Here is a 23,479-nt window from a genome sequence, read left to right on the forward strand (position 1 = left end):
TGGCAGGGGAGGGGAAGATGATGCGGAGGGATGACAGCGAGGAAAAGGAGCAGAGGAAGGTGCCTCCTAAGAAGGTTATGGGTAAGTCAAAACTCTTTTTGTCTTATGGTCCAAAAGATGACGTGAATCCGCAAAATCTATCACGGAACATGCCTTAGGTCGATACCCAAACTTCTTGTCGTCACTGAACATAATTAACAACAAAATAATTCTTGGTATCATTTTTCGGTTTGATGTCACCTTTTGGACCACCTTGCATTTCAGCTCTTATGAAACGTTTATGTTTTGTTTTATGGCCAGCTACACCATCTATCTACAAAGATACATGTAGTTGGTGATACTGTACTGTAAAATTTTACGTCTCAAAAATTCCCTAAGGGATCGGTACTCTTTAAATAATCTGGCAAGTTTTATTTCTTACAAATGATTTAACGATAGTTAAACAAGGCAGTAATATATAAACTGACAGGAGGTAATATAAAAAATAAGGTATCGATGTTTAAATATGCCACACAGATGAATGCCTCCTTAAAAGTATGCATATAGAATAATAGATGGAGCCACGAGTAACAATTTACTTACCTATATCTCAAACTATATTTTTTATTTGAAATGATATTTTGTAACTCGTGTAAAAACTGATTGTAACACTAGGAAGCGGTAAATGGTGGGCATTTTAGGGTTGTTGTCCAATGAAATTGTCTTGAAATAATGCTAATTTAATTTCACTTGAACTCAACTTCTACTCAATTACCAAATATACACATATTTACATAAATGAACACCTAAACATAATTTTATATTTGACTTATTTCAATAATCGAACTTGATATTGACTATAAGATATGCATTTTAACTTCTAGGCGCCCGCGACTGACAAAATATTCCTTAACTCTTACGTCGCATTGTCTGATAAATAGTTTTAACATTTTTACACAAAACAAACAGCAGACAGATACAAATTTCTTTACTTAATGAGACGTAACTGCTATTGATATTGGTCTACCAATCAGCGATGACTGAACAAAGATTATGTTGGTGTAGACACGACAGTGGGGATTTTGTTTTGTGCCTACTTTTGACAGATTTTTATGAATAGTAGATGTGTTGACATGCGAGATGATTTTCGGAAAATTATACATTCTGATTTAGCTCATTACAATTTAGCACACATTATTAAATAAAATATCGGCACTCGTAGTATCTGACCTGCGATTAAAAGATTGTAACCAATACCAACCTAACCTTCAGATGTCTTACTATTGCTAAAACTTAGGTAGACTATGCTGAAGATATTTCCAGAACAACTGTGCGCAAAACTTTAATTTTGATTTACTTTGACTTCGTAGTATCTTATATCTTTAACCTCACAGAGTAAACCTACTCTTAGGCACAATAACAACACTAAAGTTACATAAAATAATCTTTGACAAATACTGATAATGCAGTAATGAGTTATGAATATAACGCACAAAACAGTGGCTCATCACGCGTCGCGAACGACAAACGTGTTTGCGATTATTTGGTCGCACGTCTAAAAGTGTTTTGTGTTAGTGGTAGAAAAAACAGTGTTTTTGAAATCGTGTGTGTTTTATATTAAAATAGGAAAGAGGACATTTATGGTAAAATTGTTAGAAAAATATTATCTAAATCTCTTTTGGGATTTCGTAATATTTTTTGTGGTAACTTTGTTTATATTTGTTAGTATCTTCTGTGTAAAGAGGCAACCAACCAACCTTGTTATTAAGTCACATTGATTGCTTACATCTAATTTATTTACGCATACTATTATCTTGCATAGATATCACAACAAGCAGTGGGACAATAAATTGTCCCAAATCTTGGCAAAGGCTTCCCCATCTCGTCTTCTCACTTCTTGACGCCTACAAAGGTTATGGTTGTGAAAACTCTGAGGATCGGTATGGAACTTGTCCTTTATTGAGATTAAAAACGTGTCTTTTCAAAATACACTTATACAAACATACATATTTATATAGCTCGTGGCAGACCGGTAAACTCACGCAGGCAACTATCTCGAATCTCAATACTCATCAGAATTCATTAAAAAGAGTGTATCACCACCAACTTCTAGAATCCGGGTCTGCTCCGCGCCACACACATAGATTGAACACAACATAAAACTAACATTAAAAAAATAAAAACGGAGTAGCAATTAGGTACATATGCTGTGCTAAGCTCAGCACTGATTTTAAATGTCCCCTGACTGTTGCACATAACGTATGTTCGTCATCTCATGTATTCAATCTTAGGGTATCGTCATCAGCTTTTCTTTTACTGCCCGAAAGCAGTGCACCAGTCTTCTTCTCAAACGGAAGGACTGAGCACTAACCACCATGCCAGCTCAAACGTGTTGATGATTTGAGACTTTAAAGATTAAGTTTCCTCAAGATGCTTTCCTCCACCTTTAAGAAAAACTTTATTAGAGAAAGTCCTATACAAGTGTATGTTATTGTTTTCTAATTGTGAGAAGTAATATCCCTCATAAAGCGGGCAAAACCGCGGGATTTAAGTAAGCTAGTATTGAAGATAAATCAGAGCATTTTGTTATTTAATTTTGTCACGTACAAATAATGATTTCCTAGTTTGTTATCCGTAACCTCGTAAACTTTAAACCGGTATCATTTCTTATATCTTGTTGCTATGCGAGTATTTTGCATCATCTTCGCTAATATTATGTATGTAAGTTTGTTTCTAACGCTCTATCGGCAAAACAACTGAAGAAATTCAGCCGAAAAGAATGAGCATTAGAAGATATCACCGAAGTAACTATTACAGTAATATGTGATATCACGTTAAATCGGTGGGTCTCGTCAATCATTTGAACATCTTTGGCAGACGTTACGGGTAGTCGGAAGCCAGATAATCTGACAATTACTCCTACCTAGGGTACCAGGTTGCCCAGGGCACTGGGATGAGAAGGTCAGGAAGTCTGGCAATTAGACTTACCATGGAGATCGGGTTGCCCTGGTAATCGGGTTGAGGCAGTGAGGTAGGCAGTCGCTCCATGTGACATACTGGTACTGCATCCGATTGAAACTGGATCCCAATATGATTAGGTAAAGGTAGACACGTTTTCTATTTTTTAATAGATCATGTCTACGCTTGTAAAAATCTGTTAATTAATAGTCAAGTTAATTAACCTGAGAGGCCACTATCGTAACCAGTTATTAAGTTTATTGCATCATCATAAAGTTTTAGTTTAATCATTTCTTTGTTTGTTCGTTTTATTGTGTTTGTAGGGACATTTCCATTAACTTGTATACTGTCATCCGGTTTTATCTATTTTTCTTAAGGCACCATGCTTCGGAATACACATAAAATATTAGTAGGTACTGTCTGTTATTTTGTAAATCTTTGACAGTTCTATGACTCGTTAAGGCCCGAAATTTGATTGAAACCTGCCTTGCCAAGTGCTCAGGAATTCTTGTTCTCTCTCCGGTGGTGTCGGATTGCCGTCCTATCAGACTATCAGAGAGAAGAAATAGGAGTACACCTGTGTCTGCGCAAATACTTAATGGGCTGGGGATTTTTCAATAAAATTACCGCGGCCCTAGTACATGAAGGGCTTAAGAAGGAACTTGGTGGTTTTAGTCAGCGCCTGATCTCTTTTCGGTGGTGTTGGATTGCCGTCCTATCGCGCTATGAGAGTGAAGGAATAGGAGTACACCTGTGTCTACGCAAATACTTATGCACTATAATATGTCCTGCGCACCTGGCTGATCTCCTTAGATCGTACCTGCCTGCGGGATTGTTCAAAATAGTTACCGCGGCTCTGGTACATAAAGGGCTTAAGAAGGAACATGGTGGGTTTTAGTCAGTCTGACATTCCCTCATACAGTACCCAGAGTAGGAGCTTATTTGACGATTTCGTCCAAGTTGGGGACTTTGTTTTGCAGTGGACATATTAAGGCTCCAAAGACGAAAATTAAGACCTCTCAGATCATATTAACCATAAAACAGATCCAATTCTAAGATAGGCACAACTCATTAATACCAACCTTTGACATCGCGCGTGTCTGTCAGTTTGAAGCCGATGGCAATAACTGTATGTGATACTGGCTGACCCTGACACAAACCAGCTCACTGGATACGCGGACATTTTGCTGTAATTTATAGGTTAATGCTGATAAGTGTGGTCTGGTTTTGATTTGGATCTTAAAGAATGATTCTTGTAAAGTTCTTGCAAAAGTCAATGATGGCCCGTAAATAAATTCCGAGGACTGTATACATACTTTAGAGACCAAGCACATGTGTCCCATTCAAAGATGTCATACTTTTGGCTGGGCCCATACATACATCCTTCTTCATCTCCGCTACTCCGCTGATATCTAAAATTGGTTTCTGCGCAGTAGCTCGCGCAATTTTCCTTGATGACAAAAGTTTGTCTGGAGTAGGTCCCACTGTTGCTACTTCTTATTTCCATCACCATTTGCCAAGTCTTTTCCTGACTTTGTGGGGTCGGTTTTCAGTCACCAGGTGTTGAGTACCAGTGTGTCACATAGAGATACTGCCCATCTGACTTTCTTAATGCAGTTTCTTGAACAACCCTATGTCCCTCGGTAAATCGGCTTTTAGACTTCTTATTAAGAATCCAAAAGCATAGCAACAGCCCATGTATTCTTTTATTTTGGCTTTCGTTGGCGGAGGCCTACGTTTAGGGCTTATGTGATGAAAGATTGTACGCAGTTTCGATCAGATATTTAAACCATCTTTATAATTATCATGGAGGATGTAAAATATCCGGGTATTGTCCTAAAGATACCAACTTGTTTATTAAGCAGTTTCCATAAATATCTTCAGTTCACACTCGTTCGTGCTAATATCTATGACGTTTGACTTCAGCGACAATTTGCACGATAAACTTGACAAATATTAGTCTCTTTATTTGTTCATATTTAGATTTCATAGGTACTGTCCCTTTCTTACATGTGTCTTGTGTATTCGCAGGCCCGAGTTCACCAACGATATAAACATCAGTTTTCCTAAAACAACTGTTAACTGTAAATTCAAGTTTCAAAGTCTTCCCAAAATGTTACCAGATTCCATCCGTTTTTCAGTTTCTGTCGTCTCACAGAGGCCATATTGTTTTGTTTTTCCGAAAACTATACTGAGAAAGACCACATAAAAATTCCAATAACATTGCCAGATTTAGACAGTCTAAAATATCTAACTCCTTAAATTAGCACCTAAGACCACGCCCTTCACACTTCCTCCGTGCCAAAAGAGCAAAATTTTCCAAATCAACATTCAACCTTATACTTATGAGATAAAGTTGAAAATCCATTAAAGAAATTTGACAGTTGGCAGAAACTTGTGCTGACATCTGTACATTTTTATACTAGACACCTACACTTGAAACGTGTTCTATATTTACTAGCCTCAATGTACAATACATGTTATTGTCATAAGAAGCAAAATCACGCTCAATTATCGCGAGTCTGACGTAACATAGCTTTATCTAAATAAAACACCTGTGTGTTTGCATATTACCGTATCTGTCACATTTTATACGCCTTTGACTAGAGCAAGCACAGTTTGCGAAAATAAAACTTTTCAATTCTGAATCCACCTTTTCGAAAAATCAATCTCAGTGCACAAATCCGACTCGCACTTGGCCCATTTGTCTCTCGCAACCTTCATTATATTTGCACTGCAAAAAACAAAACATTAAATATTATGAAATTATCTTCACGTAAAAACATTATTTTGTCTACTCATTCGAATATCGATGTATCTCGGGTCACTTTGTAATCAAAGCAAAACATATTATATCTTGACTAAAAAACAGTTTACAATATAAAAATTAAATATTTATAAATTATATCACTTCGTTTTTGATAAGGAAGTCTCGAAAAATTATGGTGATTTGTAAAACATATTTGATTGGGCGATTATTTATTTCCTTCTCCTTACATAAAATTATATTATCGGTGTTTTTATATATATGTTCTTATCGTCCCACTGCAGGGCACAGGCCTCTTCTCATACAGAGAAGGAATGAGCGTTAATCACCACGTACGCTCCCAGTCATTTTGAATGCAGGTGCCTGCAACGAAGTCCTACATTTCAGGTCATAGTTATTAGTTACGCCTTGGTACACAAAGGGCTTCAAAAGAAATACGAGTAAGTTTTAGATAGAAAAAGGCAAAAGTCTAACAATACCACAAGTTGCAGCCACTGCGATAGGGGTTATCTGATGATTTCCCACCTAAAAAGGGTGGTAAATCTCATTATACCAACTGTGCTAGACGTGTTTTTTATGGGAAATCAAATCAAATGACCCCTCCCGCTGTGGGTTGGCAGCGGTGAGGAGTGCCAGACTCTTACTGACTAAAACCCATCATGTTCCAACTTAAGCCTTTTATGTACCAGGCCCGCGGTAACTCTTTCGAACTATCCCGCAGCTCGACTGTACTAGACCTGACCTGTCGTCAAAATTTTAGAGCTACCATAGTTGCTATCCTCGCGTTATCTTGGCGGTACTAGGTATATAATCAATTCTTCATGTAAAAGCTTTCGAACATTGTTTAAACATTAACGAGATAAAAATCTGGCCAAGTGCGAGTCAAATTCGCCCACAAAGGGTTTCACTCTTACTGGAAAATAGCTTTTCCACCTTCCCATTTAATTTTCTTGAAATTTCTGACAAGTACTGTAAAAATTGGATTCCGTATTGTGACTTTAACGAATGGTTGGTTGCCTTAATAAAAGTACATAAACTTATGGATTTTTTATTATTTATGAGCAGTAACTGAAAATTGGCGTGACCCAAATTGTAAACTATCACGATCAAAAACTATGGGGCTAAACAAAATAGGACGAAAAGATAATCCAACAGTGTGAGTGCAAAAAAACAATCTAAAAACACAAGTGAAGTGATAAAACGAAACTTTATCAGTAAAATGACACTAGAACACTTTTTGAGCGCGACGAAGTACCACAGAAATATCATAGTCAGTCAAGCCAACACATGGACGTTTAAACTATCATTTTGTGACTGGTACTTCTGACAGTGACTTCAAAAATTCCAAAAAGGCTGTGATATCATTACAAATCATTTTAAACTCCAACGCCCTGTTATTCGAAATATTGAAAACAACGCCATCTATTGAGTGGGGTTTGAAAACTTTGTGGAACGTTGCGTCGCCATCTAGCGGTGGCGAGCTGAACTTGCAAGGAGTTGTAGCGCCATCTGTTGGTGTGTGCCGTCAAGCTGTCGAACATGGTTGAGGATACGGCTCAGCAGCAGGACAGGGTGTCCGCTGCTGCGGTTCTCCAGTTTGCTGCGAGAGAAGCGAGGGAGGGAGGAGGTTCACCGAGTTTGGAGCGCATGCCTTCGCCAGCATCACTTATAATGCTTACGGTACTTTTGTTAATCATTTTATATTTTAGACCTAATGATTGTTTGGCAACTTTCTGGTTATCAGTTGCCGATTTCCGTCATTTTCACGAGGAAATCTGATTCAGAAAAAATATGACGAAAAGAGCATTATTAAAAAAACTGCAAAATTACCAAGATTTTGCGTAGTACGGCACTTGTTTTGGATACTTTCCTTATTTAGAGGTACATTGCCAAAAATATAATTATTACCTTACCTACCTAAATTTTTAATATTATGAAATACAGCTATACCACCAGATGTTTTATTTAAACATATTTAAAGAGTCTTTAGTATACAATTCTTTAGTACATAAACGGTCCCATTTACTTCTTTTATTCGTCGTCTCTTTAATTGATATAAATTAACCCAATTCACAATCATTTGCGTTTTAAACTTAGTAGGTAGTAACGCGTTCAAATGACTCTGTTGACACTTTTAGTGGCAGATTGGTACTTATCGGTGGCTTACGTAATTGCGTCTTGGTACCAAGTGCCTACCGAGATAGTGCCACTGGTACTTTTCCATACACGAGTAGTGCCAAGAGAGATATTGCGCAAAATTTTGCAATTATGTTACTTGTTGCGTGTTCTTTGTGATTGTATAGTTTTTAATACTTGTTTTTTAGTTCCAATTTGACTCTTATGGTCTACAATTAACAGCGTGATGACATAGGAAGTCTAGATTCTGTCAGCTGTGTTAGATTTGAAAACTAATATAAGATTAGTTTGAGTCTAAATAAGCAGGTTTGACAAGTCTGGGGGTAACTTATTTATTACCATGAAATTCTCGATAATTTCTTATTCCATGGTATCTGTTATAAGTTAGTGGTAACCAGCCTCCATCCTCCATCCTCCGAGCCTTTTTCCCAAACTACATTGGGGTCGGCTTCCAGTCTAACCGGATGTAGCTGAGTACCAGTGCTTTACAAGGAGCGACTGCCCTGTCTGACCCCTCAACCCAGTTACCCGGGCAACCCAATACCCCTTGGTTAGACTGGTGTCAGACTTACTGGCTTTCTGACTACCCGTAACGACTGCCAAGGATGTTCAATGACAGCCGGGACCTACAGTTTAACGTGCCATCCGAAACACAGTCATTGGCGTCTAAGATATACTTAGAAAGTACATACAAATTTAGAAAAGTTGCATTGGTACTTGCCTGACCTGGAATCGAACCCGCGCCCTCATACTCGAGAGGTTGGTTCTTTGCCCACTAGGCCACCACGACTTTTTTATAACCAGCCTGTTATCAGACAATTACTGATGAGGAATTAAAATAAATGGGTACATCTTTGTGGGAGTAATCACCTAACAGGACCTACTATCAGAGTCTTCTCAAATTAGTGACAGTTTCCGATATGGAATTGTAACGAAAACTGCCACTAGGCAACAATCGAGGATGACAGCTTTACGTGAATAGAATAAGAAGAAGAATCTTTCTTTGAAGCTCACCGTTCCACTAACTTCCAGGTTCTGGGTTGCTTTTATAAATTTGCTTAAATTCCACGAAGCCATTTCGGAACCTTCACAATTCTGTGTACGTCAGTCGCGCTTGCAACTTTAAGGACCTACAAGGCAAAGTCATAAAATCCTTGTTAATTATATTATTTCTTGTTATTTGCGAAAAGAGAACTATGGCATTCCATTCTTTGTTTATGAGCGATGAGATGTGTTTATGAAATCAATTAGCATATACTAGTAAGACTCAAATTGAGTTGCCTTTGTTTTAAAGATTATCTACTTATTATTATTTTATTTTTTAATTTGAATAAAATTCAAATTATTGAGCTTATAGCGAAAATGTCCTGATATGGTGGTAATTATATAATGTCAAATTAGAGTGATATCTTTACCTACATACATAATAATATCATTGTTATACATCTTTACTATTCTAATCGTTAGTAGAGTTCCAGCTGAAGGTTGAATGAGAAACCTGAAAATCTAACAACCATTCTTACCAAGGGATATCATGGGTTTACCCGTGTAACTAATTTGAGGTCAGATACTAAGGGCATTCCATGTAAAACACTGTTACTCAGCTGCATCCGATTAGACTGAAAGCCGACACCAACATAGTTGGCAAACATTTAGGCAGATGGGATATAGAAAATATATATATATTAGAAAATACCTTCATCATCATCATCATCATCTCAGCCATAGGACATCAACTGCTGAACATAGGCCTCCCCTTAGATCTCCACAGATACCTGTTGGAGGCGACTTGCATCGAGAAAAATACCTTAAAACCCTTTTAATTATTCTTTTAATTTTAATTTAACCAAGAAATTAATTCACCAAAGACACAGATAGACGGAGTAGTTACAACTAGTTCACCGCTCCGCTGGGTCAAAGTGTACGAGATAAGGGCGTGTACTGGATCGCTCGTTGTTTCAATAGCTTTATTGATAGTTCGGTTATGTATCTAGGAGTTTGCTTGCTTGAAGGTTTTCATCATCATCATCTCAGCCATAGGACGTCCACTGCTGAACATAGGCCTACCCTTAGATCTCGGGTGGACGGGAAGCGACCTGCATCCAGCGTCTTCCGGCAACCTTTATAAGGTCGTCTATCCACCTTGTTGGTGGACGTCCTATGCTGCGCTTGCTAGTCCGTGGTCTCCATTCCAGCACTTTTCGACCCCATCGGCCATCCGCTCTGTAAGCAATATGGCCTGCCCATTGCCACTTCAACTTGCTAATCCGGAGGGCTATATCGGTGACTTTATTGAAGGTTTTATGAAGAACTGATGTTGAATATGAATGTCATCATCATCTGTCGAGCATTTTCCCAACTATGTTGGGGTCGGTTTCAATCTAACCGAAGGCCTCTGAGCACCGGTGTTTTGCAAGGAGCGACTGCCCTATCTGACCTCCTCAACCCAGTTACACGGGCAACTCAATACCCCTTGGTGAGACTGGTTGTCAGATTTTCACCCGCCATAACGACTGCCAAAGATGTTTAAATGTCAGATAATTGGGAATTATATCTATACTATTTTAGGGGATTTCCCGCCTTATCTAAATTAGGTGCTAACATGATATTTATGAAATATGTATTATTTGTTTTGTCTAAATAATGGTATTTTGATGCAAAAGTAAACATTTAAAACAACAAAGATACAATCTACCTTAATGCTTCTTGCCAAACCAGTGTAATTACCAGGAACTATGTATTTATTAGTTAAACCTATACTAATATTATAAAGCTCAAGACGTGAGTCTGTTCGAAAGTACTATTCGCAAGAACTACTGTTCCGTTTTGAAAAAATATTTCAGATTTAGATAGCCCATGGCTGTAGGCTACTTTTCACTAGACATGGGTGGAGCCGCAAGAAACAGCTCATATGTGCATTAAAATGACAAAAAGACATTTAAATATAAGACTGGTCATGACTTAATTTTCATAACTAGGATATTTTGCCAAAAGAAACAATATACAAGATACTTTATTTGTATAAACATGAGTGTACATAGAATTATGCAGGTTTTTATAAAATCTGGACCATTAAATTCAGATTAAACAGACACAAACTGGTATTTACCATAGATATTACTTGTATTCAAACCATTTAATTAAAATCTACTTTTAGTTATCTTTATTCGCCAATTAATGGTTCCTGGTTAGCCTAATTTTACAGGTTTGGCTAGAAGCATTTAGATACTTCATCTACTTGTGTATTTAAATGTTTATTTTTGCATTTTAAAAGTATAATTTAGTCAAAATAAATAATTAATATTTCATGAGCAGCGTTAAGGCATCTTATTTAGATAAAGATAAAATGTTGAGCAGTTTGGGTATCTATTTATATTTACTTTGTTGCTACCCGAGTCGATAATTTTATTAGGTATAAACAGGTATTATCAATGAGATAGTTATTTTGTCTGTCTGTCAAACTTCTTCTTCCGATCCTTTTCCAAACTAACTTGGGGTCGGCTTCTGGTCTACCGGATGCAGCTCCTCAACCCAGTTACCCGGGAAATACATATGCGTAATAGTTAGAATGTTAGATACTTGTGAGATGACAGCAGATAGAAGAGAATAGAAGGAGAAAACATGCTGCTTAGACCAAGAATAAAATTGGGATAAGGGCAGGAGGATGATGAAGTGTGAGCTCGATATTATTCAAGACAGTCCTGACAGATAATGATGTAGGAGGGCCAAAATTTACACTTTCAACAAAAAATAAGAGGTATATTAAATATTAAAAACAATGACTGTCACTTCGATAAGGTTCCGTTCGTAAACAAGTAATATCGGAGGTCAATAAGTTAATAATGATGAACCGACTTATTCTGGATCGTGTAGTTATTACATCAACGTGTGCACGTTCCCTTGTGTAATTTTGAGGGACCTTCGATTTATCAGATTGTATGTAGAGGTAGGTATTTAGTTACCGGCCACAACCACCACTTTGTGTTTGTGGGTCGTAAGCGGCGACTCTTAGATACTTTTGATTTTGAAATCTAGAAACTTTTGTTAAGTTTTAATTTTGGAGGAGGTGGTGGACTTTTCAAAAATTATCGTGCCCATTTCAGAACTACATATTTGCCAGCACAAGATCTGAAAACTACTAATATTGCATTCAAATACTAGCACTTTATGAGTTACACTGTGGCTCCATCTATGTTAAAGATTTAGGTAACTTTTGGTAACTTATTTAGAGAACCAGGAAGATTACAAAATCCATTAATTATTATCAAACCCTAAAAGGCGTTTTGCAGGCGGCTAAAATTGTCTTCACCTTGAATTTGTTAGTATTATAAGAATTGTTTGTATCTCTTACTCATAACCTCATTATATCTTCCCCAGCGGCTCTAAGCGACATGGGCGGCAGCGGCACCAGCTCGTCTTCTTCACACATGTCTCCCGGCTGGCAGGTCAATGACCTCGATCTGGATCTGCCCGGAGAGCTGTCTATGAAGTGAGTATCACTATAACTTGTCAAGTAATTAAGAAATAGCGTAGCCACGTGGTTTTATTCGCGTCTATTGTTAACTTCATGGAGCGCCTAATCAAAATCCAAATCGGACCAAGTAGTTCCTGAGAGCAGCGCGTTCAAGCAAACACATTCTTTAGCTTTATATTTTAGTTTTAGTATAGATTCTTGATTTCTTAGCTTATTTAACTATTGATAGGTATGCACCGCAGAATTTACCTGTACTGTAGATTCTTACTGTACCTACCGAAAACGAATATTTTCTATAAAAGTCAGTCATCTATGTAAAAACAAAGGTTTTCATAGTATTATTCATCTACCTGAAACAGTAGTCTTCTATTAACCTGTTACACAAAATGGGTCTGATTTTATTTTACCACCTTATTTATATAACAAAAATACCTCTGTTTTGTAAACATATACCCGTGTTTTCACAAAATAACTTATCTCTTTATTTAAAAAATACATACAGCGCCATCTCTTATCGAACTTCCAAAACACTCACCACTCAGTACTCTCCCTTACCGCAGCGAGGCGCTGCTGTCGCTGCCGTCGCTGGCAGTCTTCAAGCAGGAGGCTCCTTCTCCGACTGGCGCTGTGCCGTCTCCGCCACGACGCGTGTGGCCGCCGCGAAGACCTGATGATAGACAGGTAAGAAATTGAAGAATTTCTGGGTGCTTGGTTACTTGGCAGATTTAAACATAAAAGTAACTACGTTACGAATGCTAGCCGACTGCAACTGCTGACCAAACTAGCAGTGACTGCATGAAATCGGTTGATTTCTGAGAGCGACTGCATGTGCTGCTGCTGCTTCGATATAATACGGTTTTATGTAAATAAATACAAACCAGTATTGCAGCTATGACAGATTTAAAGCAGTCGGCAGCTGGCATAAAAATGCACCTTAAATATATGTCTTCTTTTGCTTCTCGTGGACCAAACTAATGGATTTTACATAAAATCTCTATAAATTAAACAGCTTTTCAACTTTAGTTGGTTTGCAATGATAAATAAAATGATTCAAAGTTATATCTGAAGAACAGTTTGTCGAGTAACATATACTTAAGTCATTATACTTTGTGGAGACTGGTGAATTGCCATATTAAGTATGTAATAGTGATCATTTGCTTAGAAAATTTCTTGTTTGCGGGTAAAAATAGGACATGAAACATATTTTACCGTAAAACATACAATAAACACCGTCTTAGGCATTATTTTCTCCAAAATGTTTATGTATTTAAAATTGGCTGTCATTGAACATCTTTGGCAGTCGTTACGGGTAGACAGACAGCCAGTACGTTAAATAACCAGTCTTGACTAGATTTTAAACCTACATAGTTGAGAAAAGGCTCGGGAGGTGATGAAATTGGGGTGCAACAAAGAGTGATAATAATAGTAAATATTCACTAGAACTTAAAGTAATAGGTAAAAGTAGATAGTAGTCGTTGCCACATGATAGTTTATAAGCACTACCACCATAATTCACACACAATTCCTTACCCTACACTGCGTGTCAAAAAATCGAACCCGCATTTTCCCAACAGCCGTTACACTTGCGTGCAAATAAAGTGTATCATTATTATTTCATTTAGGCCTTTACAAGCACTTATGAGCGGCAAAAATATAAATAAGTTTGATTCTAGTTGTCCATTCCAAAAGTAGCTTCCTATGGCGAAGAACGGGCAAGAAACATTTGATACACCATGGTTTTCTTTTTAATTCTCAGATCAGTGTGGATTTTACCGAGTTACACCAGAGCCAGGCGGTTTCTGACAGGGATTTCAAGAATATATGGGAGGTGGATATGTTACCTTCTTAGATCTCACCTTTCGCGATATTGCTATCAAACCTTCTTGTTCCTTTCTCTTACTGCCGTTCCAATATTCTATCTGTGGTTTTCCTTACAAGAGATAGAAATTTACCATTACCTGTATGGAGCTAAAGATAAAAATTTATCATTACCTGTATGGGACTATCCTTCTCCGTGTGAGAGGAGGCCTGTGCCCAGCAGTGGGACGATAAAAGGCTGTAACAGTAACAGTATGGGGCTAAAGATAGAAATTAACCATTACCTGTATGGGGCTATAGGTAGAAATTAACCATTACCTGTTTGGGGCTATAGGTAGAAATTTACCATTACCTGTATGGGGCTAAAGATAGAAATTTACCATTACCTGTATGGGGCTAAAGATAGAAATTTACCATTACTGTATGGGACTAATGTCTTAATTCTATCTCTAGTAAGCAAATTAAAGATAGATAGAATATTGAAAACAGCAGTAAACCAATGCTAATGTCTTGTTAGTGCATCCACTATCTGTTTCTTTTCTGTCTTGTAGGTAATCCCAGTTGCTTTAAATTCTACTATTCGCACAGAAAAACCTCCAAAAATTATTCAATTATTTGTTTTCCAATGCACTTATTTTCATCTCTAAGTATTTTCTGTCCGTATTTGTGTATGTGTTAGATTCTGTATTGCTTTGATTTTATAGATAAAATTTCCTCTTTTGAAATCTTTGCTATTAACCCTCTTTATCTATATAACGTAATGTCTATAATGGTCACACGAAAAACAATTGATTAGCTATATAGAAATGGCAAAATGATCGATCATATTATGGGAATTCTAAATAAAATACATTTACCTATATAAAACAAAATAGCATAAAGATAACTCAAAAGAAATTATGTACAGAAAAAACAAACCAGTAACAATGATTTGACATAAGAGATCTGACAAATAATTTACCAATAGAGAAACAATATTAGGTACTGAACCTGTTGTCTTATGAAAATTAAAGAAAACGATATAGAACATTATTTTTATTAGATGCATTAATATCTCACAAGCATTTTTGTATGACAGTATACATAGCAATGACATCCAAACTGATCTGAGAATAAATAAAACACAATGGTTATTTTCTGATTAAGCTTAATCTTGAATCGACCAGATGACTAGTGTATTCCATGCATTTATTGTCTGTGTAACTTGTAACTTGAAACCTGTATTTATACTTCCTGCGGGCCTTTCACGCCAAAATTACTGAACTGATTTTAATGTAATTTGGTAGACAAATAGTCTAGGTTCAGCTTCAGAATAGACACTTACTTTTACCCAGTTGCGGGAAATGGATCTTCACGGAGCTGGGTGGAACCTAGGTACTAAAGAAATAGCTAGAAGAATCTATTGCATGGTAGCTAGCTTGTAACTACTCTCAAGCTCTCTTGCGTAGTTCCTTACTTATTTATAACATTCTAACCTAAAAACATGTCTAAGTCAATCATTAGAATTTCACAAGCTCTGGTATTGATATTGTTTTACGGCCGATTTTCAATGGCCAGATAACTTTATCAGAAGAATAAGAATGTTTAACGTGTTCGTTCTAAAGAAAACTTGTCAACCCGCTATATTAATTCTTCAGATAGAAATTAACTGATGATTCAAAAATCGGCCCTTATTCATATTGTTATTTTTATAGTCATAAATATCAATTTTAATTATCATCCTTGATTTTTTCCGATTACCACCAATCTAATTTCAGTACCCTCTACAGTTTGGCTAATTCCTTTCACACAGATCACTAGCATGGTGGTGGACAGCAATCGCGATGCTATGGAAGAGGGCAGCTGTCAGCAGTCCCCACATAACGGGAACATGATCGTGCAACATGGTGAGTAGCGCCATCTGTTACTTAAAGATGTGAAGTTGTTAGTCGTATTAGTACTAGCATTTGCCGGTAGTTGGCGTGTCCTAGATCGCGCAATCAGAATTCGCAATTTTAAAATGAAAATGACTAGGAATTTGCAGTCAATTTTATTAGCAGTAAGAATTGTATTTAATGCCTGCTAATTAAAATAATGTTGGTTCTGAAAATCAGCAGTTACTAAAAAGATTAATTTTATTAATGATAGCCCCAAAACGCCCACCCTTCTCAAAATGTAATGGTAGAACGAACTCCTCAGCAACAGAAACAATATTTCTTTATTTAATTACTTCATATCTTTGTTTTAAATTACAGGCAGCCCAGAGAGCATGCAATGCCAGCCGACCATGCCACCAGGCACCATCGTACCCATCAACGGATATCATTCGCCAAATGCTCAGGAAAATAAGAGTAAGTTATTAATATGTTACTAATATACTATTAACTCGATACTAAAATTATAAACGCGAAAGTTTTTAGAATGAGTATATGTTTGTTACTTCTTTCAAGCAAAACTGCTGAATGGATTGTAATGAAACTTAACTGTCAGTCAATGACCCCTCAAGACCGCCTGTGTTCCTGCTTTGTTTATCAGGGCTGTGGTAACCCACGCGAACAACCCAATACTGTTAATTGAAAATTAATACATAATGAAATTTAAATATTTTATTTTCTATCAAATATTGAAATGAAGAAACAATAATATGCTGAAAACCACTTCAAAATTAGCTCAACTAACGCAAGATAATCGCACAATCATACATACTGATCAAACTGAGAACTTGCTTTTGAAGCTTGTTCAACATAATATGAATGTTTTCATGGCGAGTGGTAAAATGTTAACTTTGTTATATATTAAGACCTTTGTATACCAAAATAAATATCCTGGAATGACCCACTATTTATTTCTTCTATAAAACAGATGCAGGATTGCTGATGTGTTCTCCCGTGGGCTCACTGGACGGGTTCCTCCACTCGCCCATACAGACGCGCTCCGAACCCAGCTTCAAGGATGATACCAGGTAAACAATGCGTTTTATATCCTAATATTCCTAATGTTGATTTTTCATGAATAATGATTAAGTAAACAAATTTACTGTCAATCATATATAAAATAGTGTTTTGATGTTTACCTAAGTTAACATTTATGAGGCGTGATCCTGTCGATCGCGTTTATGGTAAATGTATTTCAAAGTAATATTGATGTCCTTATTTAATTTCAAAATTTCTTATAATTCAAACCTCTCTCTATCCTACTTATATATCCCACATGGTGGTGGGGTCAACTTTCCTAAGTTTTCTTTTCCACTTCGCTCTATCTGTGACATCGCGCTCGGATACCTGTCACTCCTTCATATCTTTCGCCTCTAAGTCCAAATGCAATCTGACATTTCTCATTAAAAGTTTATCGAATTATATTTGAATTGTAAGAGCTGATCTGCTGAAATGATGTCAGAGTGAAAAACTAACACCACTTTACCGATATTCTTATTTTTCCCTCACAGATTCCAATACGTCCTAGCAGCAGCGACATCTATAGCCACGAAACAGAATGAAGAGACGTTGACGTATCTGAACCAGGGACAGCCTTATGAGATCAAACTCAAGAAGTTAGGAGACCTGTCGCATTATAAAGGGAAGATATTGAAGGTAAAATAATAAAGAAAAACTGTTTTAGTTCGTCTGTCCCCTAAAGGCTACGGAAGTACTGAACCAATTTGATTGTTGACGATTTGGCTATATTGGTATCGGATACGGGAAGAATTCCCCGGGACACGAATGGATACGCAGAAAAACAGCTAGTTTTAATATATTGTAAACTCACGTCTTCTTAGTTAAACTACTACTATATTAGGTACTGAAAAGTTTCATCAACATCCGTGAAGCACGTTTAGCATGAAAGACAACACAACATGCCTATTCATTATACTATTATTCTTACAAACTTGACATTTACTATATTTGTAGGATTTGATTTAAAATTCTACCACCATAAATCCTACTTATATTATAAATGTGAAAGTTTGTGAGAATGTATGGATGTATGTTTGTTATTCAATCACGCAAAACGGCTGGACCGATTTGATTGAAATTTGGTATGTAGATAGGTGATACCCTGGATTAACACATAGGCTACTTTTATCAACACACCACGCGGGCGAAGCCGCTGGCGGAAGCTAGTGGGCTATATAACAGTACATTTAATCATTCGTCAAATCGGACCAGTTCTTCCTGAAATTATCATGTCCAAACAAGCTATTCAGGTGTATAAAATTATTATAGTTATTTCTAACAAAATAACCCTTATTTTGTAGAGCGTGATCAAAATCTGTTTCCACGAGCGTCGCCTTCAGTACATGGAGAGAGCAAATTGCGCAGTGGCACAACGAGAGACCCGGAGAGAGGATTGTAGAGGTAAATATGGTAGATGTAGATATTGAACAATAATTACACACACTGAATGATGGGACATTAAGACTTCAGTGTCCTTCTGTCCCCAGTTTAGGTACGGAACTTACAAGAGAATTTCTCAATTCAATTGTATGTTCTTTCGAGCCAATCTTCTTTTTATCTCCTAAAGGAAAGACGAGGCCAAATTGCTTATGTTTATCTCATGAACCGTGATAGATAGATGGATATACTTTATTAGGTACACCAATTTTACATTATTGATCTTAGATCTAATTAAAATGGGTGTCATAAGTGGCGGTCTTATTGCTAAGAGCGATCTCTTCCAGACAACCAATTCTGATAGTTTGACAATTGTTTTTATAAACAACGTATCATTATTGCCAATATGACAATAAATATTGAAACTACAATTAAATAAATAAAATATTTTTAACTGTTTTACTGAACTTTGTATTGAACCTTTCCTTTCGAGTGTAAATCGCACTTGGCCAGTTTTATTTGACTCTGTCAATGCGCTTTATATAATATCTTAAATATGAATTCTCTCCCACAGGTGGACGTCCCTCTCTCATACGGAGTGATTCGCGTAGAGCAGCCGGCGTGTCTGAACGCTCTGCATGTCTTCTGGGACCCCACCAAAGATGTTGGCGTTTATATTAAGGTAAATAAAGTTATCCTTTACTATGATACAATTATATAGTATGTAATGTAAAGAGTTTTTTTTTCGGTGGTTTTACCTAAAGGTTCCAAAGGCCTGAGCCAATTTGAAGTTTTTACTGTTGTGAAACTCGACTATTCCCGAGTAACTAAGGGAAACTTTTAATCCACACGTGGTAACTGATAAGTGTTTTCCTAAAGACGCTGTGTTTATACCTATCCCGCGGTTTCACCTCCGAATCTCGCGGCAACCACATCCGTACCCGGTTAAAATGTAGGTTATGTTACTCGGGAAGAGTAAAGCTTTCCAACAGTAAAAGATTTTTCATATCGATCCATTATTTTCTGACCCTTCAGAATACAAAAACAGAACTCTATAATTGAGTATACATGAATAAGTAAATAAATCAATTTAGACCCAAGTTCACCGAAAACATAACGTCCGTTTTAAAAACTGTTTAATATGAAAATTGAACTTGATAAATTGTAATGTTAGCGATGAACTTAGACACTCGAAGTACCTTTTATTTAATTAGAGCTAATTAAATATATTTTTATTAACCTCTTTCCCAGGTGAACTGCATATCAACGGAGTTCACAGCCAAGAAGCACGGCGGCGAGAAGGGCGTCCCCTTCCGCATACAGGTTGAGACTTACCTCGCTAGCGACGAACATAATAGGCTGCATGCTGCCGCTTGCCAGATTAAGGTAAATAGTTAACCGACTTTACGAAAAGAGGCTATCAATTCGGCTGTTTATCATAAAAATGTTATAAAAGATTTTTTGTGAGTGTGAATGCCGTGTGAAGGATTTTGGTAAAATTTGCAGTAATATAGCTAATGCATAAGGTAGATACTGCAAGTTTATATCCAGATGCAGGAAAGTGGCCTGTGTACTGGTGCATATATTATAGATTCATCCAACATATAGCACGGATGGAACTAACAAAATACTTAGATATCTGTCTTCAAAATCGTACCAAACATGCTCTTTATAATTGTACAATTTCGTATTCATTATATTCTTTCAGTAAAGTAGATAACTCGAAACGCGTCTAGTAACTAATATATTGTTGCGCAACATTGTGCAAAGTTGCAAATCCTTGCGCAAAGTTGCGCATTACTGCGCAAAGTTGCGCAAAATTCTGACCAACCCTTTGTCACCAGGTATTCAAACTGAAAGGAGCGGACAGGAAACACAAGCAGGATCGCGAGAAGGTCATGCGCAGACCTCGCACCGACTTGGAGAAGTACCAGCCAGGATGCGAAGCTACTGTTCTTACCACGGTAAGATAATCAGAAATTTATTATATGCCTGTTCTTATGTACATTTTGCGGAAAATAAGGAAGGAAATACATAATAGCATCTGCGTAGCTGTTTCCGAGTTATGTTGGAGTCGGCTTCCAGTCTAACCAGATGCAGTTGAGTACCAGTTGTTTTAAAAGGAGCCACTGCCCTATCTGACCTTCTCAACTCAGTTACCTGGTAACACGTCATTCCTTGGTTAGATTGGTTGTCAGACTTTCTGGCTTCTAACTACTCTTAACGACTGCACAAAGATGTTCAAATGGCATCCGGGATCCACCTAATTAACATGTCTTCCCAACTACGGTGAAATTGAAAAATGGAATAATCGCGCAAAGAGTTGCTCAATCTCATGACCGATCGACCCGTGCAGCTGTTATTTAGTCACGAATTCCTCTATATTAGTTTAAATTGAAGATAATCTTAGTTTCCTTGTTATACTGCAGAAAGTTAATAATGTTTGTTTTGTTGACAGCTGTCAAACGATGCTCTGATGCCGCCGCCATCTTTGGTGACCACCTCCCCACCGTACTCCCTGAAATGTGGTAAGTTATAGTTATTTAATTTAACTAGCTACCGAGTTCGCGCATCCGGATATAAAAGTAGCTTCTAGCCTTGATAATGGGCTAGCCAAAACTATCAGATTTTTAAAGACTGTAGATATTTAATCAGCTAAATGTAAGCGATCCTGAGCACGCAACCGATTATTAAGAAACAGTGGCGTAGCGTGGTATCTGCCGCCCGGGCAGTTGTCGATTTTGCCGCCCTTCCCGTGTATTTTTTAACAAGTGTTACTGCCCGTTTGTCATTTTAACCGACTTCAAAACAGGGTTTTTGTATCGACGTTAAAACCCTTCCCGCTGTGGGTTAGCTTAGCAGCCGTGAGGGAGTGTCAGACTCTTACTGACTAAACACCGTCGTGTTCCTTCGAAGGCCTTTTATGTTCCAGAGCCGCGGTAACTCTTTCGAACAACCCGCAGCCCCGGCAGAAGGGGAGGTTCTCAAGTAGATTTTTCTTTTATATCTTTGCTACTTGAATACTTGAAGTTCTTAAAGTTCCAAATGCGCGAGCGTAGCGAGCGCGAAATTTTATCGGACTTAAACCAAATATTACGTAAAATATTGCCCAAACGTACTTAACTTTTGTTTGTTGATAGATGCAAAAATAAGGGCACATCGTTTTTGAATACGCGAGCGAAGCGAGCGCGAAATTTGATCGGACTTAAACCAAATATTACGTAAAATTTAGCCCAAACGTAGGTACTTAACTTTTGTTTGTTGACAAATGCAAAATTAAGCGCATACAGTTTCTTGATTAATGTTTTGTTATTGTTAGACAGTTTTATGTAGTTGCGAACAATTTTTTTAATTGGGTAAATTTTGCCGCCCCCTAAAAGCTGCCGCCCGGGGAATTTGCCCCCTGCCCCCACGCTACGCCACTGTTAAGAAACTTGGGTAAGTTTTTCAGCGCAATGTAGTCTGTGTATTCAAGCCTGAATCATATGAAGTTTGCTGCCTCATGAAATAGTACCCTTTTATTCATACTAGGTGGTGTATGCAGTATTTTCTAGAACTAATACCTGCTAAGAATCACAAAGTTTCATAGAAAAGGACACATCAACATATGCATATTATAGCCTTATAGGTTTTATGTCACCATATTTTTATACCCATATAGATAGTTATATGTGCATTTTGTTTTATGATGTAATTTTTCATAAACAAACTAAACTAAGAGATATTAATGACTTACGCGTCACAGATATCAATTTCTCTCAATTGCTAAGACAGTTGATATTTATTCGTCATATCAATGTTAATTACTACAAAGTTTTTTTCTGAGAATTCCATGAATTAGTCATTTATTAGGATTACATGCATTTAGAACCTCGACGTAATGTATCCATTAGTAAAAATATTACATTGTTAAATAAGTAAATAATAATTAAATAACCAGCAAAATGGCCACAGTTTAGAGCGATTACTGTAAAAAATAAGCATTAAAACATCATTTATTACATAAAAGAAGCTGAACAATGCTTTGCGCATCTTTGCGCAAAATGCGCAAAGCAAATCAAAAATATTAGGTAGATACCTATACATTTTGAGTTTAGTATTGATATTCAGAAAGAGTCTATTGTATATTTTGACTTAAATATTATAGTCGTATATTATAGTAACGTCATATTTTAATTTACAAATTCAAAACGTCAAGCTTGTAATTTATACGATATACATATGTCACATGTTAAGAATTTAGAACAATAAATAACAATTGATGTCATGTGAGGACAATCATGTCTTAACCAAATGTTACAGATCTGTTACCTACCACATATTGGTTACTTACTACCTTCTAACAGCGGTTTCACCCTCGTCTTGTGGGAACTACTTCTCGCACATGGGTAAAAATAGCTTGTAGCTTTCCTCGATAATTGAGGTATCTGACTGTGAATTATATTTTTCAAATTATAATTTTTATATTGGTCCTGTAGTTCCAGAGATGCGCAATCAAAGAAACTCTTCTAGGTACTTTGTAATATCAATAAAGTGTTTTTAGTTTTTATTGTGATTATAGCGATTGTAAGATCAGAAAAATACTTTGAAATCAGTAACTTATTTATTATTTTGGTAAAAACATGCTGGCTATCTTTGCCTTGAAATTCGCAAAATCTAGACCATAATATTATTATTTGTCTAATATTATCAGTCCTTCACCTAAATACTGCAATAAAACAAGCGTTTTATCAAGTGTTTATTTACTTTCAATGCTAGAATTTGCGATATCTATATACTTTTAAAATATATTGTTTATAGGAAGCTACACTATTACCGGATAATATTGGCTATATTTTATTCGGTAACGAGTAGTAGTTTCCACTGGACCGAGTGGAACCGAGGAGCATAGCAAGTCTATAGTACTAACATACTAAAGAGGATTATGTTGGTTTGTTTGTAAAGGCTTCGAAACCAATGGGTTGCGAGAAGTAGCTACCTATGGACGCGGTTGGTACCGCGAAAACAGCAATTTTTGTTTGTAGGTAAAGACTCCGA

At 36.8% G+C, this 23,479-nt stretch overlaps 1 protein-coding gene across 1 annotated transcript; it reads left to right on the forward strand.

The window, feature by feature from the left end:
* The first annotated feature begins 1 nt into the window (after nt 1).
* Nucleotides 2-21,014, forward strand: LOC135116623 (transcription factor CP2-like protein 1). Its single transcript, XM_064042051.1, is given in 14 exon segments — nt 2-81; nt 12,218-12,329; nt 12,875-12,995; nt 14,071-14,142; nt 15,925-16,018; nt 16,367-16,462; nt 16,974-17,073; nt 17,557-17,701; nt 18,367-18,410; nt 18,412-18,466; nt 19,017-19,124; nt 19,694-19,828; nt 20,287-20,406; nt 20,901-21,014. Coding segments are annotated over 14 exon segments (1,347 nt in total). The 5' UTR covers nt 2-17; the 3' UTR covers nt 20,982-21,014.
* The last annotated feature ends 2,465 nt before the right edge of the window (nt 21,015-23,479 follow it).

This window comes from Helicoverpa armigera, chromosome 27 (assembly GCF_030705265.1).
Source record: "Helicoverpa armigera isolate CAAS_96S chromosome 27, ASM3070526v1, whole genome shotgun sequence".
Classification (NCBI taxonomy): domain Eukaryota; kingdom Metazoa; phylum Arthropoda; class Insecta; order Lepidoptera; family Noctuidae; genus Helicoverpa; species Helicoverpa armigera.